General features: G+C 40.9%; 1 protein-coding gene and 1 long non-coding RNA gene across 3 annotated transcripts in view; both read right to left on the minus strand.

Moving 5' to 3' along the window:
- Positions 1 to 706: 706 nt before the first annotated feature.
- Positions 707 to 11,274, minus strand: xpc (xeroderma pigmentosum, complementation group C). Of its 2 annotated transcripts, XM_019863158.1 has the most exons (14): positions 10,962 to 11,274; positions 10,075 to 10,338; positions 9,907 to 10,003; positions 8,496 to 8,580; positions 8,250 to 8,407; positions 7,738 to 7,858; positions 7,563 to 7,652; positions 6,074 to 6,901; positions 5,839 to 5,999; positions 4,691 to 4,772; positions 2,668 to 2,799; positions 2,296 to 2,465; positions 1,277 to 1,370; positions 707 to 1,193 (listed from the first exon to the last, which is right to left on the minus strand). In XM_019863158.1, the coding sequence occupies exons 1-14, from the start codon at positions 11,071 to 11,073 to the stop codon at positions 855 to 857; spliced, it is 2,733 nt and encodes a 910-aa protein (XP_019718717.1). In that variant the 5' UTR covers positions 11,074 to 11,274; the 3' UTR covers positions 707 to 854. The 2 variants fall into 2 exon arrangements, with proteins under 2 accessions (XP_019718717.1, XP_019718718.1); XM_019863159.1 differs by lacking the exon at positions 10,962 to 11,274 and having other exon boundaries at positions 9,907 to 9,998; positions 10,075 to 10,208.
- Positions 11,275 to 12,127: 853 nt separating this feature from the next.
- LOC109511827 (uncharacterized) overlaps positions 12,128 to 13,671 on the minus strand; it is a 55,473-nt gene continuing 53,929 nt past the window's right edge. The window contains exon 4 of the long non-coding RNA XR_002167399.1: positions 12,128 to 13,671. This exon is cut by the window's right edge and continues 911 nt beyond it. This is a non-coding gene — a long non-coding RNA (uncharacterized LOC109511827).

The raw sequence follows: 13,671 nt of genomic DNA on the forward strand, positions 1-13,671 counted from the left end.
GCCTTGTAAATAATACAAAAGTAGATGTCACATTTCATGTGCACGTCACCTTACAGATCTATTTTATATTGCGAAACGTACTGGATTTGTATTATACTTTGACGAAAACGTCATTTTTGCTACGCAACGTTTAGTTTCTGCAGTGAGCTACATAATTTAGCTAATACATCATGAGGCAGGTAAGTTAACACAAAATTGCACTGTGACTCCCATGCATCGATATTTTTAACATACTTATGATGTACTCAGGGTTTATGATACAGTATTATCAGGAGAAAACATCATGATGTAGTTCCCCAAACGAACATGGATTTGCAGTGACCTATGAGAAAAACTGGCTGAAAATTGCAACAGGCTGACTACGCCCCCAACCAAAAAACAAAATGTAGCCCCCAGGACTTGGGGGAATTTTTTGGGGCTGAAAAAAACATAACCATAGATACTTACAAATAAAGTGACAACACCATTGAACATTATTTATTTTAATCGTATTCCAATAATATTCACTTACAAAAAATAATTTTCGTTGTAGAACCTAAATGCAAATGTCAGCTGTAAAAAAACGTGTACTATATACACACCACAGTACGGAAAAAAGAGATGGAGGCTGAGTGTGTCTCCGTTAAGATATGGACAAAATGGAAGTTGTGTGCTTGTCAACAACAGTAACATTGACACGTTTCAGGTTCTATTCAGCCAAAACTCGACATGTAAAATATGTTTATTACCGTATTTTTACATATTATTTACTCATCCATAAAACCACCTATGACTTGCTGTAGGCATACAAAGTGTGTATACAGAGCAGCATGGAGTGAACGGTGACTTGAAAAGTACAAATTGACATACATGCATCACGTTTTCTCAAAGGGGAACAAATGTTTCTCTTTGCCTCTCCTCTCCCGCTTTGTCTTCTGCCCACTGAAACTCCCCCCTTTCTCTTCCGCTGCTTGCCTGTTTTGGGGCCAAGACATAGCTAGTGTCTCTGACACAGATTTAGCGCTGGAATTTTCCTCCTCCCCGACACCCCCCTCATCCGATGAAAGTCCATCACACTTGTCTCCGTCTGCACTAGGTGCAGCGAGGGCCCCGGTGGCCTGGCCTTTCTTGCCGTAACGCTGCTTCAGACGTTCTCTGATCAGAAGGCCCTTGACAAGCAGCGTCCAATTGGAGATGACCCTCTTTTCTCTTTTCTGAAAAATGAAAGCCAAAAGACCATTTAGCCGAACAATGAACAACTTTTCAATGACACTCCCACAAGTGGACGCCCACGCACCTCTTTCTCCCTCTGTTTTTGAAGCTCTTGTTCTTCCTCCCAGGCAGCTCTTAAGATCTCCTCATGCTCCTCACACACAATGTAGCCATCAGTGCTGGAACACACATTGGAAACCAGCTTAATAATAAATATACTATTCTCCTGTACTATTAATTATCGAGGCCAAGGGTGTTGTCATCATGATGTGCGTGCGTGTGTGTGTGTGTGTGTGTGTGTGTGTGTGTGAGTGAGCAGGATTGGGCACAAAAACTCTACTGTTAAAACCACGAGGGGAAAAAAAAGGAGCTTTTTCAACACTTCTGTGAATAATGAATGAATGGTGGCCACCTACATAGTACGCCTATGGAAATTTTGATATCTGTGGTTTTACTGACAGTTTCACATGGATGTAGTATTCTTGGATGCCTTGACACTCCGCCATATATTAATAAAATACATATTCAAGAATCAATGCAGTATACAATTGGTCTGAATGCAAAAAAGAAAAGAATCTGTTTGAAGTAAAGAACATTCCTTTCTTACAGTCAATGTCAACCTAAATCATGACTTTCACATCATAGCGAACTCACAACAAGACCAAGAAGTCATTGTCTATCATACCATCCACATGGTTTCGGGAAATCAAATGCACACACATCGGTCTTGCCCAAAACAGTCATAACACAGTCATTCCTCAACTCGCCATTCTGAGGAGTATGCAAAGTAATAGTTAGATGTGAGAGTGGATCAGGTCAAAAATTGTATTCATGTTCTGACAAACCATTGATGTGGCGAACTGTTATGAATAAAGATTGTGAAGATTGGATGAGTTGTACTTTTTGGGAATACTTTTTTTGTAGAATACAAAGTACTTGATATGTCCCTGACACACCCGGACTATCGCCAGCAGCACATAAATTGAGTTTGAGACCCCTACTCTACACTGTTTCTGCTCTGCATCATTGCTTAGTGTTGTCAACATGTACCAAAAAGTGTATCAACATACGACATTTGAAGGTGATTAAAAAAAAGCGACTTACACCGCATGTGAATACCCCCCGTGAAAGTCAAAGCCAGTGACGGCGGGGGCGGCATCCATGTCTAACTTCTTGGCCACACGGTGCAGATTGGACAGCCTGAGGTGAACGCAGCCCACCGGCAGCATACAGGCCTTAAACAAGTAGACGTTGCCGTAGTCATTGCGGGGAACCTGAAAGCAACCAATGAGTAGTAAATAATAGAGCACTTAAGTCAGTAAATTAAACAATAATCAATTTGAGGCAATTTCTTAATTTTAATGCATCTTTGAAAGGTATTTGAAAGCTTTTGGCTTTTCAACATTTCTAAGTCGAATAGGTAATGTTTCCATTTCAATACAAAAGAAAGGTTGCCTATTCACAAGCATTGAATACCTTTCCATTCACAGCGATGGGAGGTTGATATGCCTCCGTCTGCCATTCTCCAAACAGAGCAAGGTCATTTTCATCCTTCTGCTCAGTCATCATCCGAGCCTTTCGGGAACGATTTGAGAAGCCCTTCACCATCTGACATGTACACAGGGGATAAAGAACGCAGGGAGATAATTTAAGCAGAATTAGCATACCATCCATAAAGACGACAAAAGTCCATGCAGCATTAGGTAGTAGACTCTTTCAACTTTCGCTTAGCTCTCGACATTTCACCATTTTAAGCTCATTAGGCTTCTCAGAGAAGTAACACTCGAAGTAACACACGAAAATATTTTTTTATTTATTATGCAAGTAAATAATTATAATTTGACATCATAAGTAAGAAATATAAAAGTGGTTGACAACATACATTCATAACTATATACTGTATTGGCATTTAAAATATATTCTCAATTGAAGTGTTTCGATGTTCTGGTGTATCAATAATCACAGAGAGAGTTAAACAAACCAAAATGAAAAAAAAGAGGTCACTACCAATGCCTGTCAAAATATGTCAACGTTTGACATATTTTGTATGTTACAGTCTCACCCGCCTCCCTCCATCCACCCAAAAATAAATGCATTTTTTCCCCTTAAAATTCGACACAACAGCAATGATGACAATGTGAAAAAAGTGCATTTGAAAGTTTTGCAAATGTATTAAAATTTAAGAAATCCCATATACATCCTCTAAGTATTCATAGCCTTTGCCACCAAAGTCAAAATTGAGTTCAGGCGCATCATGTTTCCACTGATCATAATCAGGTCCCACGGGTTGACAGTGCATGTCGGAGCACAAACCAAGCATGATATCAAAGATATTGCCTAGAGCAGTGTTTCCCAACCTTTATTGAGCCAAGGCACATATTTCCCATCGGAAAATATGTCACGACACACCACTTAGCAAAACGATTCCCAAAAAGTGGATACACAGGTTCATGATGTACCTTTTGTCACACAGTGGAAGGGCATTCTATTCTGCCTGTTACTATATTTGATTGCCAAGATAAATGAACAAAAACGTTTTTTTTTTTAAAATAGAAAATAATTTTCATCCAGATAACTGACACTGGACCACGCGGCACACCCGATGATCTCTCACGGCACACTAATGTGCCACGGCCCACTGGTTGGGAATCACGGGTCTAGAGACAGGATTGTTTTAATGCACAAATCCGGTGAAGCGTAAAGAAAAGGACTGTCTCTGCTGCTTTGAAGCTTGCAATGTGCACAGTAGCCTCCATCATCTAAATGGAAGGAGTTCCAAATCTCCAGGACTCTTTCAAAGAGTTGGTCACCTATCTAAAGTGAGAAATCGGAAAAGAGTCAGGGAGGTGGCCAAGAATCCGATGGTCATTCTCTGTCAGCGCTCCACCGGTCCTCTGTGGAGATAGGAGAACCTTACAAAAGAACAACCATCTCTGTAGTCCTCTGCCAATCAGGCCTGTATGGTAGAATGGCCAGATGGAAGCCATTTCTTAGTAAACGGCACATGGCAGCCCGTCTGGAGTTTGTCAAAAGGCATCCGAAGCAAGAAAATTCTCTGGTTGAGAATTTGAGCTTGGAGCTTGAGAGGTGCTTCCAAGAAGAATAGTCGAAAAAGCCCAAAGATAGGCGTGGTAAGATTGTGGCATCGTATTCAACAAGACCCGAGGCTGGAATTACCACCAACGGTTCCTCAACAAAAAGTATTGAGCAAATATTTTTGATACATTTGAAAAGAAAAAAAAAATCAGGTTGTCATTATGGGGCTGTTGTGTGTCGAATTTTGAAGGGGGAAAAAATTCCGTTTTAGGATGAGGTTGTCACATAAAATCTGGAAAACGTGAAATGCTGTGAATACTTTCAGGATGCGCTGTAAACCTTACACTCGGTGGTAGTCTTAATAAACTTGTTAAGCACACAATATGATCTTATATATTATAAACAATAATAGCAACAATTTGGAAAAATAGAAAAATATGGAGTATACCACTAAAAGCCTCACCTTGTAGGGTAGTTCTCCTATTCGGACCGTTCGTGCTTCTTTCAGCCATGTGTCTTTGGAATGTAGCGTGTGCACACAATCTCTAGCAGAAAGGAACATGATCATGTGTAATAATAATAATATTTGCCTCAAGAATGGGACACTGTGTTCCTTGCTTAATTGAAATAATGACAATAATATATTAACAAATAAGTTCGGAATAAACATTACAATTACAAACAACACACTGATACTGATGCATTTGAGCGCATCATTGTAAACAAAAAAATAATAATCTTAAAATAAATAAATAAATATAACATTGATGTTGTGTTTAGATAGCAGCATTGTATCAAGAGTTCCTTAAACCAGTCAAAATTTTTCACATTAGCATGAAAAAAAGTGTCTGGACTCACACTTGCAGAGCGCTTAAAGTGAAAAGACTACCCGGTAATCATCTTTGAAGAATGGGAGGAAAAAGAATGAAATACAATTCAGGATGACCTTAAGTATCGAAATGCTCTCATTCACACAAGTAAAAGACTTTCATATCAATGACTGAATTCATTTTGCTCATACACACTCCCAATCGGCTCTTACACACGCCACTAAATTGCTTTGACATTTTATTTATTTGAAGATGTATTCTATTTGTGTACAAGAGCGTTTCAGCGTTGCGTACAAGAAGAGCTATGTGACAAGTGGCTGCCATCTTTGTGGGAAAAAAGTAGGAATGAACACTTCAAACGCCTCGAAAATCCACTAGAAGTCATTTCAGGGATTAAAAAAAAAAAACACGAAATAAAAACTATTGATTACGAAAGAACATGACCAATTCTACTCCCCAAGCCAAAAGTCATATTCCATTTGCACGACTGAAGTCGATTTTTTTAAAGAAAGTCAAAGGGCACTGCGATTTTGACACAATGACTTGGGAGAACCTTTCAAAATTTTAGCCTGTGCAAGTGGATATTTTTAACTGAAACTTGTCAGCCAATCGGAGAACATAAGAGCCTTTCAGGAGTGTGTACGAGTGAAAGAAAAGCAGTCGTGCTCATCAGAGTGTTTCCGTAATGTTTGAAAGCATTTCTAAAGTAAATGTGAGAGGTCATCCTAAATTATGTTCATGACGGTCCCTCCTACCGAAGTGTCCTGAGTGTTTGACTGACCTGGAGTACACCGGCTCTCCTCGGCAGTATCCGAGTACGGCGGCTGTGTCGGGATAGATGGCTTCGTACTTGAGCAGGTGTCTCTTTAACGCGTACAGCGGGTGGTTTTTGTACTCGGCGATGGAGATGGGCAAAGGCTTGTTCAGCAGCTTCTTCTGCATCTGAATGGCCAATCAAATCAAGCTTGAGCGTACAATGATTCGTGAGGCTTTTTAAAAGTTTCATAATGGTTCACCTCTTTATCCTCTTTCGCGTCCCGCTCATCTTCGGGTCTCAGGAACGGCTGCAGAGTCTCCTCCCACCATTCCTCTTCCACTCTCCTCTTCCTGCTCGACGTCATCCAGGTGGGGTCGTACTTCCGACCCAGGTCCTTCACAAAGCCGTCTCCGTCCACACCCACCACATACGTGACGGGCCGTGTTGCATTCTGGGAGCAGAGGTGAGGCACGCCCACCCCGTGCTCCACATCCACACACACCCAGGAGGAGGTTTTGTCAACAAACACCTCCAACCACTCATCAGCTCCGACACCATTGTTCTTCTTCGCACTCTGTCGCTTTGGTTTGCTGGCCGCCAGTCCCTTTTCTCCATCCTCATTTTTCCCTACACTGCTCTTTTTCTTTTGGGCTATATTCTTAGTGTCGTTTATATCTTTGCTTTTTCTGCTGTCTTTACCCTTTACTCCCTTGGCAGATTTGGTCCCAATCTCTGAATCGTCACTGTCCTCTTCAGGGGACACTTGAAAGTCTTCATCACTAAGTTCCTCCTCACTGTCACTGTTGCTCTCTTCCCTGTAGCTGACCTTTGATGCAATGCTACGCCGTTTGGAGTTCTTTGGTCTTGGGCCTCCTGGCGACATCATTTTCTCTGCCCCCTCTTCTTCCTCTCCCTGAGATGGTTTTCTCTTTGCTTTTTTCCCTCCCCTGTCTCCGTCGATCTTTGCTCTTTCAGCTGACCTCTTAGAGCCCGGGGAGACTTTCTTTTCAGGTGAGCTGGTCTTTGAAGTTCCCTGGTTTTGGTTTGTCTTTGCTGGTGAGATAGTGGCGCTTGTGGCCTCTTTGCCCTGGAGACACGGATTTATTTGTAACACATGAAAAAATGGTGAATATACATCCCACAGGAACACAATAACAGGCAAAGATGCAGAATGACAATAGGATCTTACCTGAAGTGACATGGATATAAGTAAGCATTTTTTATTACCGGTACTTGAAATATAGGTCAGACCAATAAGAAAATTGATCTCATCATCTCTACATATACTGGCCATGGGTGTCTATTTACTGAACTGCAGAGACAGGAGTCCTATGTATTTATAAAAGGTAACACGTCAGGTGAGGAGTAAGCCTTTCTTGTTGCAAAATTGCATTTAATAGTAATTGCAACTAATTATTTTATCCTAATAAGGACAAGCAGTATTGAAATAGATGGATGGCTTATATACCATACATGTGCAGTACAGTGGTACCTCTACTTACGAACGACTCTTCGTTCGAAATGTCACATGAAAGTTACGAAATGCCTCAACAGGAAAATATTGCCTCTAGTTACGAAAGAAATTTCAAGATACGAAAGGTAAAAATACAGTATGGGTCGCAACTCGCAGCTCCGAGTTTCCTGAACGCAACATACTTGTAGCTGCTCTGCCACTGGCTAATACCGAGCATCATCCTGGCATCCCATTGGCTAGTGTGTGATGAGTGTTTATAAAATGGTGGTGTTACCTTGGCTGGTGGAGGTTTGAAAGGAACAGGCTGTAGAGAAAGAACCAACCGGCAGAAGAGCTGCAAAGACCTCAAGACCAGCATAAACAGCTACAGGAAACACGAAAAGATCATAACTACATCAACGGCGTTTATTTGAATCGTTCCATTCCACTGGTGGAGGTGAACTACCGACATGAGTCATCTCTTGGTGGTTCTTTGCCGACAGGCTTGCCAGACGTTTCTCCAGCAGTGTGCGAGGGTTTGGACGCTCTTCATAGGGAAGACTGGGGTTGAGGGTGAAAGTTGCTTGAAACCTGGAAGAAAAACGACCCTTTACTTAACACTTGTGAGCAGTTCAAACACTGTACCAATTGTGATTTTATTCACATTTAAGATAAGAGTACTGGTAATTGCTTTGGCTTTTTTTTTTTTTTTAAGCCTACAAAGTAACCCCAACAGCCCATTCCGGGACATAAATTAATATATTCAAATTAATGATACAGACTTCAATTTCGTTAATAGAATATGAATGAAGTCAACCGCAAAATGCCTCCCCCCACCCGAGATGGATGAGAAAAGGATAGTCAACTGGACTTCCCCTTGAAGAGGTGTTTCCCAACCTTTATTGAACAAAGGCTCCCAAATTTGGAATCACTGACTTAAACGGCGCAATAACTCCATGGAGTATTGCTTGCGTGGACACACCATTTTAGCAGCCCAGAGAGGTAGTTCTGGTCTTTACGCTCCTTGGCGACCGCGCTAAAGTGAGCAGGAAGCATCGACAGCGTGACGGCCAGCAGGTCGGGTTCACTGCACAGGCGGTTGCGGAACATCCCGCTGGCTAAGAGACACATGAGGTGCACCTGACGGAGCACAAAAAGAATCTCGCAATAACTCACAGAGCGAGTGTGGAGGGATGCTAACAACAAAAGCGTATGCAGGTGTGTTCACCTTGTGCGTGTCGATCAGCAGGTCCTTCCTGTAACGGTTCATCATCCGTCTCAGGTACATCTCAAACTCTGCCTTTTTCTTCTGTCTGGACAACCACAAATGATGATGACTCACAACAAGGGACCATTTTTATGAAAAGCAGAATTTGAAAGCACATGAAAGAAGTGGAATTTTAAGAAAGTTGTAAATATGAGGATATGTGAAATTAATGCAGAGTGTTTCAAAAATTGAAAATATGAATAGAGGATCTTCATAACATGTCTGGGTCAAACAAAAGTCTTGGGCCACCGTTACATCTTGTACAACTATTACAACCATAGCATACAACTAGCATGTCCCAGCTTGGCCTTTGCCAGGGGTCTGCAAAGTGCAGACCCAACAAAACGTGTGTCAAGCGTGACACAGACGGATGTAACGGAGAATCCGGTAATTTTTCAAAATAAAACCTTTCGTATTCCGAAATAAAACGGAATTAAGGCAAGTTCTTTCTGTGCGGCCCGGTACCAAATGCCCTGCGGACCGGTACCGGTCCGCGGACCGGCGGTTGGGGACCCCTGGTGTACACGACTAGGCTGCAATCAGCATTCTTGGATCAGGCTCAACTAGTTTGCAGCCTAGAGAAAAAAAATTATGTCACAATGCCATTTGTTACAGAGTATTTTATGTTTGAATATTAACAACTATCGCAACTCAAATGTATTCATAGAGCACCTTAAAACAACCTCCGCTGTATACAAAGTGCTGCTGTACACGGAGCATAAAGAATTAATACGGCAACAAACAATAAAACAATAAATTAATAACGAAGGCAACAGCAAGCACAAAAACAGTCAAACTAAAAATCAAGAGTCAAAAGCCAAAGAATAAAAATGAATTTTAAGGGGTGACGGGATGCCACAATAGGAGTTATGTGCTCCCTCTTACGAGTACCGGTCAAGCGGCGAGCAGCAGAATTTTGGATCAAGTGGAGACGCTTAACGGAGGATTGGCTCACTCCAAAGTAAGGTGCATTATATTAATCCAGCAGAGATGTGACAAAGGCATGAATTACTGTTTCAAAGTCTTCTTGAGAAAAGAGAAGCTTTACTTTAGCCAGTTGCCTAAGATGAAACAAATATTAACCATAGCTATGCAGAAAACACCGCACTAACTGCACTGGCAATGTTTTAAGTAAAGGGAAATTAATCACTGCATTGAAAAACAAAATACAACTAATAATAAATAATATTACAACTAATGTAACAGCTCATCCTTGGAAAACACTTTGGAAAGCTAGGACTGTGACACAAGAACAGATTGTGGAGTGACATTGTCCCCTAGTGCTGGTTGATAGGTATTGATGCACAAGAAAGCTAGTGATTGGTGACATAATTTCCTGAAAAAAAAAAAAAGTTTTGTGGTGTTCTCTTACTTTTTCCTGATTTCTGGGGTTTCAATTTCGATCTCTACAGGCTGAGATGGCAGGACGAGTTCTGGGGTTTCAGCTGGACTCAGAGGCTCAGCCAGTTCTCACAAAACACAAACACATGTTAACTGAAAAGCAAGGACAGGTACAATGTTGTTAGTTTTCTTTACTCACCTTCCACCTCCTCCCAGTCATCCTCCTCTTCCTCACTCTCCTCCTCCTCTTCTTCCTTTACATCGTCTGTCACTGGGGCTGCTGAGCTCATCTTTTCATCATAATTATTGTTGCTGGGTGGATCCTCCACCTTCACCTGGGATTGGAAGTGTTTGCTGGTGATAATTTTTGTGGTATTCCCAATTCCGTGGCCTGAGGAGGAACGTGGTTTCGGAATAACCCTCCTCTTGAGCATCGCCTCCTCTTTTGCACTGCCATCAGCACCTTCCGAGACAGCAGGAAACCATTCCCACCGTTTAGTTTCGGAATGATTGATCATTTATTTTCTAAACCTTTTTTGTTTTGCTTAGTCTTGCAAATGCTTGATCCGTTTGTCTTTTAATGATGGAATCATTCTGCTGTGAAATAGGAGAGTTCAATATACTCCAATTGCTGTGATTTCTATTGCGATCAGTATTTATCAGTCAGACAGAGAGTAAAGAGACCACTGAGCTACAGAGAACAATATCAGTACACTAATATGGCAACTACTGTATAGCATACGAGCAGCAAATAGGACAGATCAAGACGGGATGGGACAGGACAGGGGTAGTGAGCCAGGCAGTGACCCCGGTGTATGGTGGGAGTTCGCTATGCGGTGCCAAAACTCCTGTCAAGAATTTCAGTTTAAATAAGAAGTCATTTCATGGGGTTAACAAAATCATAAGGGCTGTGTATAGCAACGAAGGTCTTTGTAATACTTTACGATTAGTAGAATTGTAACTGTGCTTTCAATTGACATGGTATCAGTATGTCACAAAAACAGTATAATTACATTGTGAAATACGCGTTCCGTAAAATGGAGTTCGGACTTGTCATACAGCAGAGTGTTGTTTGTTCCAGATTACCTGCATCTTTTCTCTTGGACGTCTCTTTTGTTTTTCCACCCTTTGCTTTCAGCACTTGCTTCAGCTTCTTTGTATTGACGTCTGCCTTCTTGCATCCACTCCGCTTTGCCATACTGTTTTCTTCGCTAAAATATTTATTCCTCTTTTTATTTTTTTAAAAAGCATGTACGAACGTAGACGGTAAGTCTCACAATTCCCCACGTGAAATTATGCCCTGGTGGATGGCAGAAGAAATAAGTTATTTAACATTCCAGCACCTCTTTGATAACACTGTCAATCAACGCGTGGAGGGGCACTCATGAAGGGAGGGGGTTGCGTCACGTCCTGTTAACTTCTTTTTCTTCTGTCCTTTTTGCGGACTCGCAACCACTTTTGAGTGCATATTGCCATCTAGTGTAGAAACAAGCGAGTGGCCGTCTATGGCAACTACCCACCGCCAAGTAGATAGAAAGGAACAACGAACAGTGCGGTCTGCTGGCACTGGTAAATGTCATAAGATGATTATTAATGATTTGATTTTGAAGGATCAAAAAATGCAGGATTTAAAAATTCCGTTTTCTGTGAGAAAAAAGAAAACAATAACATACAGGCTTCTTTTATCAATAATGGATCGTGATGCATATTGTGGGCATCTCAACTAGGAAACCCGCCCCCCCCCCAAAAAAAAAAATTCAGAAACATACATTCAAACGATATATTATTCAGTCTATTTTGTGAACAGGGTGTTCGGTTTTGTCGATAAAAGAAAGAAAACAAATCGCGTTTACCTCGTGAAAGGAGGCCATCTCTTCTGTTGTTAATATACAATGACAGATATATTATTGGATACATTGTGAGAACTTTTGAACATTTGAGACGGAGATACTACTTTAAAGAGGATTGGCTGCGTTTAATTATTCTTTCATTCATTCATTTTCCGATCCGCTTTATCCTCACAGGGGTCGCGGGGTGCGTTTAATTACTACAGTACAGCCAAAATATGCGAAGTTTATCCAGAGGGTAGCGCCAGAGGATAAACAAAATTGTCAAGCAGCAATCCAAAAGCAGATTACAACCCACAACGCCGTGTATTTATTTTAAATACTTTTCGTTGTATGAACTATTTTGAACGTTAGTCGGTGTCACCCCACCGTCTATGATAAGAAATAAAGACGACACTGACAACGTTAAATGGCTCAAGTTTATTGTCCAGTTGGCATCAGAAAAAAAAAAAAACATTGGATTTGCACACCCCCGTGACTAAATTCTACATCTCTCACAGTGTGATTGATGCACAGAGGGACACTACGAGGAAAATGTCGACTAAAACAAAACGAGTGATTTCTTTTCGCCCATGTTTTTTCAAAGTTAGTTTCATAGTGTGTGATTTCTCAACTGATTTGTTAACTCCACGTGACAAGGATTTTTAAATAGTTTTTACCGTTTAACATGAACATGACGAAAAAGATGGTAATAGAACCCAATATCGTAGAAATATTTTTGACCACTTCAACATTGTCAGTGATAGCAGTTTTCGAATCTCGTGAACACCTTCTTCCTTCCAATAATTCACTGGATGAATTCCATCAACATGAATAAACACCTCCTTTTCCTTCCACATTAAAAAAAGCGTTGTAACTGTAATAAACTAATTTCACAGACGAAATCAGCTTGTGGTTTAACCTTATTTGACTCGTGCAAACCTATACAGCAGCACAGTCGTTTGCGCTTCCAGATATTTGAGCATTCCAGTAGACTCTTGCATTCTCTACATTTTAAGCAGGAATTTTGAACTGTGGTTAACATGAATTGCAATATACGGTAAAGGTTTGACCCCAACTGCAGTTAGCTAAATAAACAGCCTTAGCCACTGTTTGACACACTACTATTGTTTTCACGATTACTTACCGCCAAGTCACTTCACACCACGGGGATGAAGAACAAGAACTAATATTGGTAACTAAATGGTTCTTCGTTGTGTTACTTTGGCGACAGGTCCCCTGGAAAGAGTTCTGCTTCTCAGGTTCAAATTGATCTGATTCATCAGAGTCCACTTTTCCTCTCTGTTGAGATCAATATCAATTTTGTTTGAGGTTCAGCACCAGCTATGTGTGTTGAGGACGTGCTGAAGAGGTTCACATATTCACCATAAATGTGAGAGAGTGTCACTGTGTGTGACAGCTCTTCTCCTGAGCGCTCATCTATAAATACACAATATAGATTAGTGTATTGTATGCGTGTGTTCCAGTGTCTTGTGTGTGCTTCCAGCGCGGTGCATGGCTTCCATCCCTATATGAACCATCAGTAGAGTCAGATAGGAATAAAAAGCCATAAAGCGCACTGGGCATTGGGAAACTGGGATGTATGGGCAAGTAGGCACATGAACACAAAGAAGAGGACTATGCATCAAATCAATACAACTAAGAAGCAATGATGTTTTCAACCTGATACCCACTTTGTACTTTAGGTTTTGCTTTGACCACAATGTCATGCCACTTATAGTTTATAGTAGGATATATATTACCTTGAGCTGTTGAAAATTATACAATGACACAAATGTTTACATATCAATCAAACTGCTCAGTGTTGCTCAGTTACTTCCGTTTTTTATAGTCCAAAATGTACTGATATACAGTAGTTAGGCACAAAATGTTATTTAAGAAAGAAAAAAAAAGAGAAAAAGGGACAAAGACAATGCAGGTTCTTATTATTATGACTTACTATCGTTTCG

This window comes from Hippocampus comes, unplaced genomic scaffold (assembly GCF_001891065.2).
Source record: "Hippocampus comes isolate QL1 unplaced genomic scaffold, H_comes_QL1_v1.1 scaffold1, whole genome shotgun sequence".
Classification (NCBI taxonomy): domain Eukaryota; kingdom Metazoa; phylum Chordata; class Actinopteri; order Syngnathiformes; family Syngnathidae; genus Hippocampus; species Hippocampus comes.

Excerpts from the sequence above, each read along its gene's own strand:
- xpc (XM_019863158.1), bottom strand. The coding sequence starts at position 11,073 with ATGGCAAAGCGGAGTGGATGCAAGAAGGCAGACGTCAATACAAAGAAG. Across the intron at positions 7,653-7,737 it reads ACCACCAAGAGATGACTCAT|CTGTTTATGCTGGTCTTGAG; the intron begins GTCGGTAGTTCA and ends TGTTTCCTGTAG. Across the intron at positions 1,371-2,295 it reads GGGGGGTATTCACATGCGGT|CACTGATGGCTACATTGTGT; the intron begins GTAAGTCGCTTT and ends TGTGTGTTCCAG.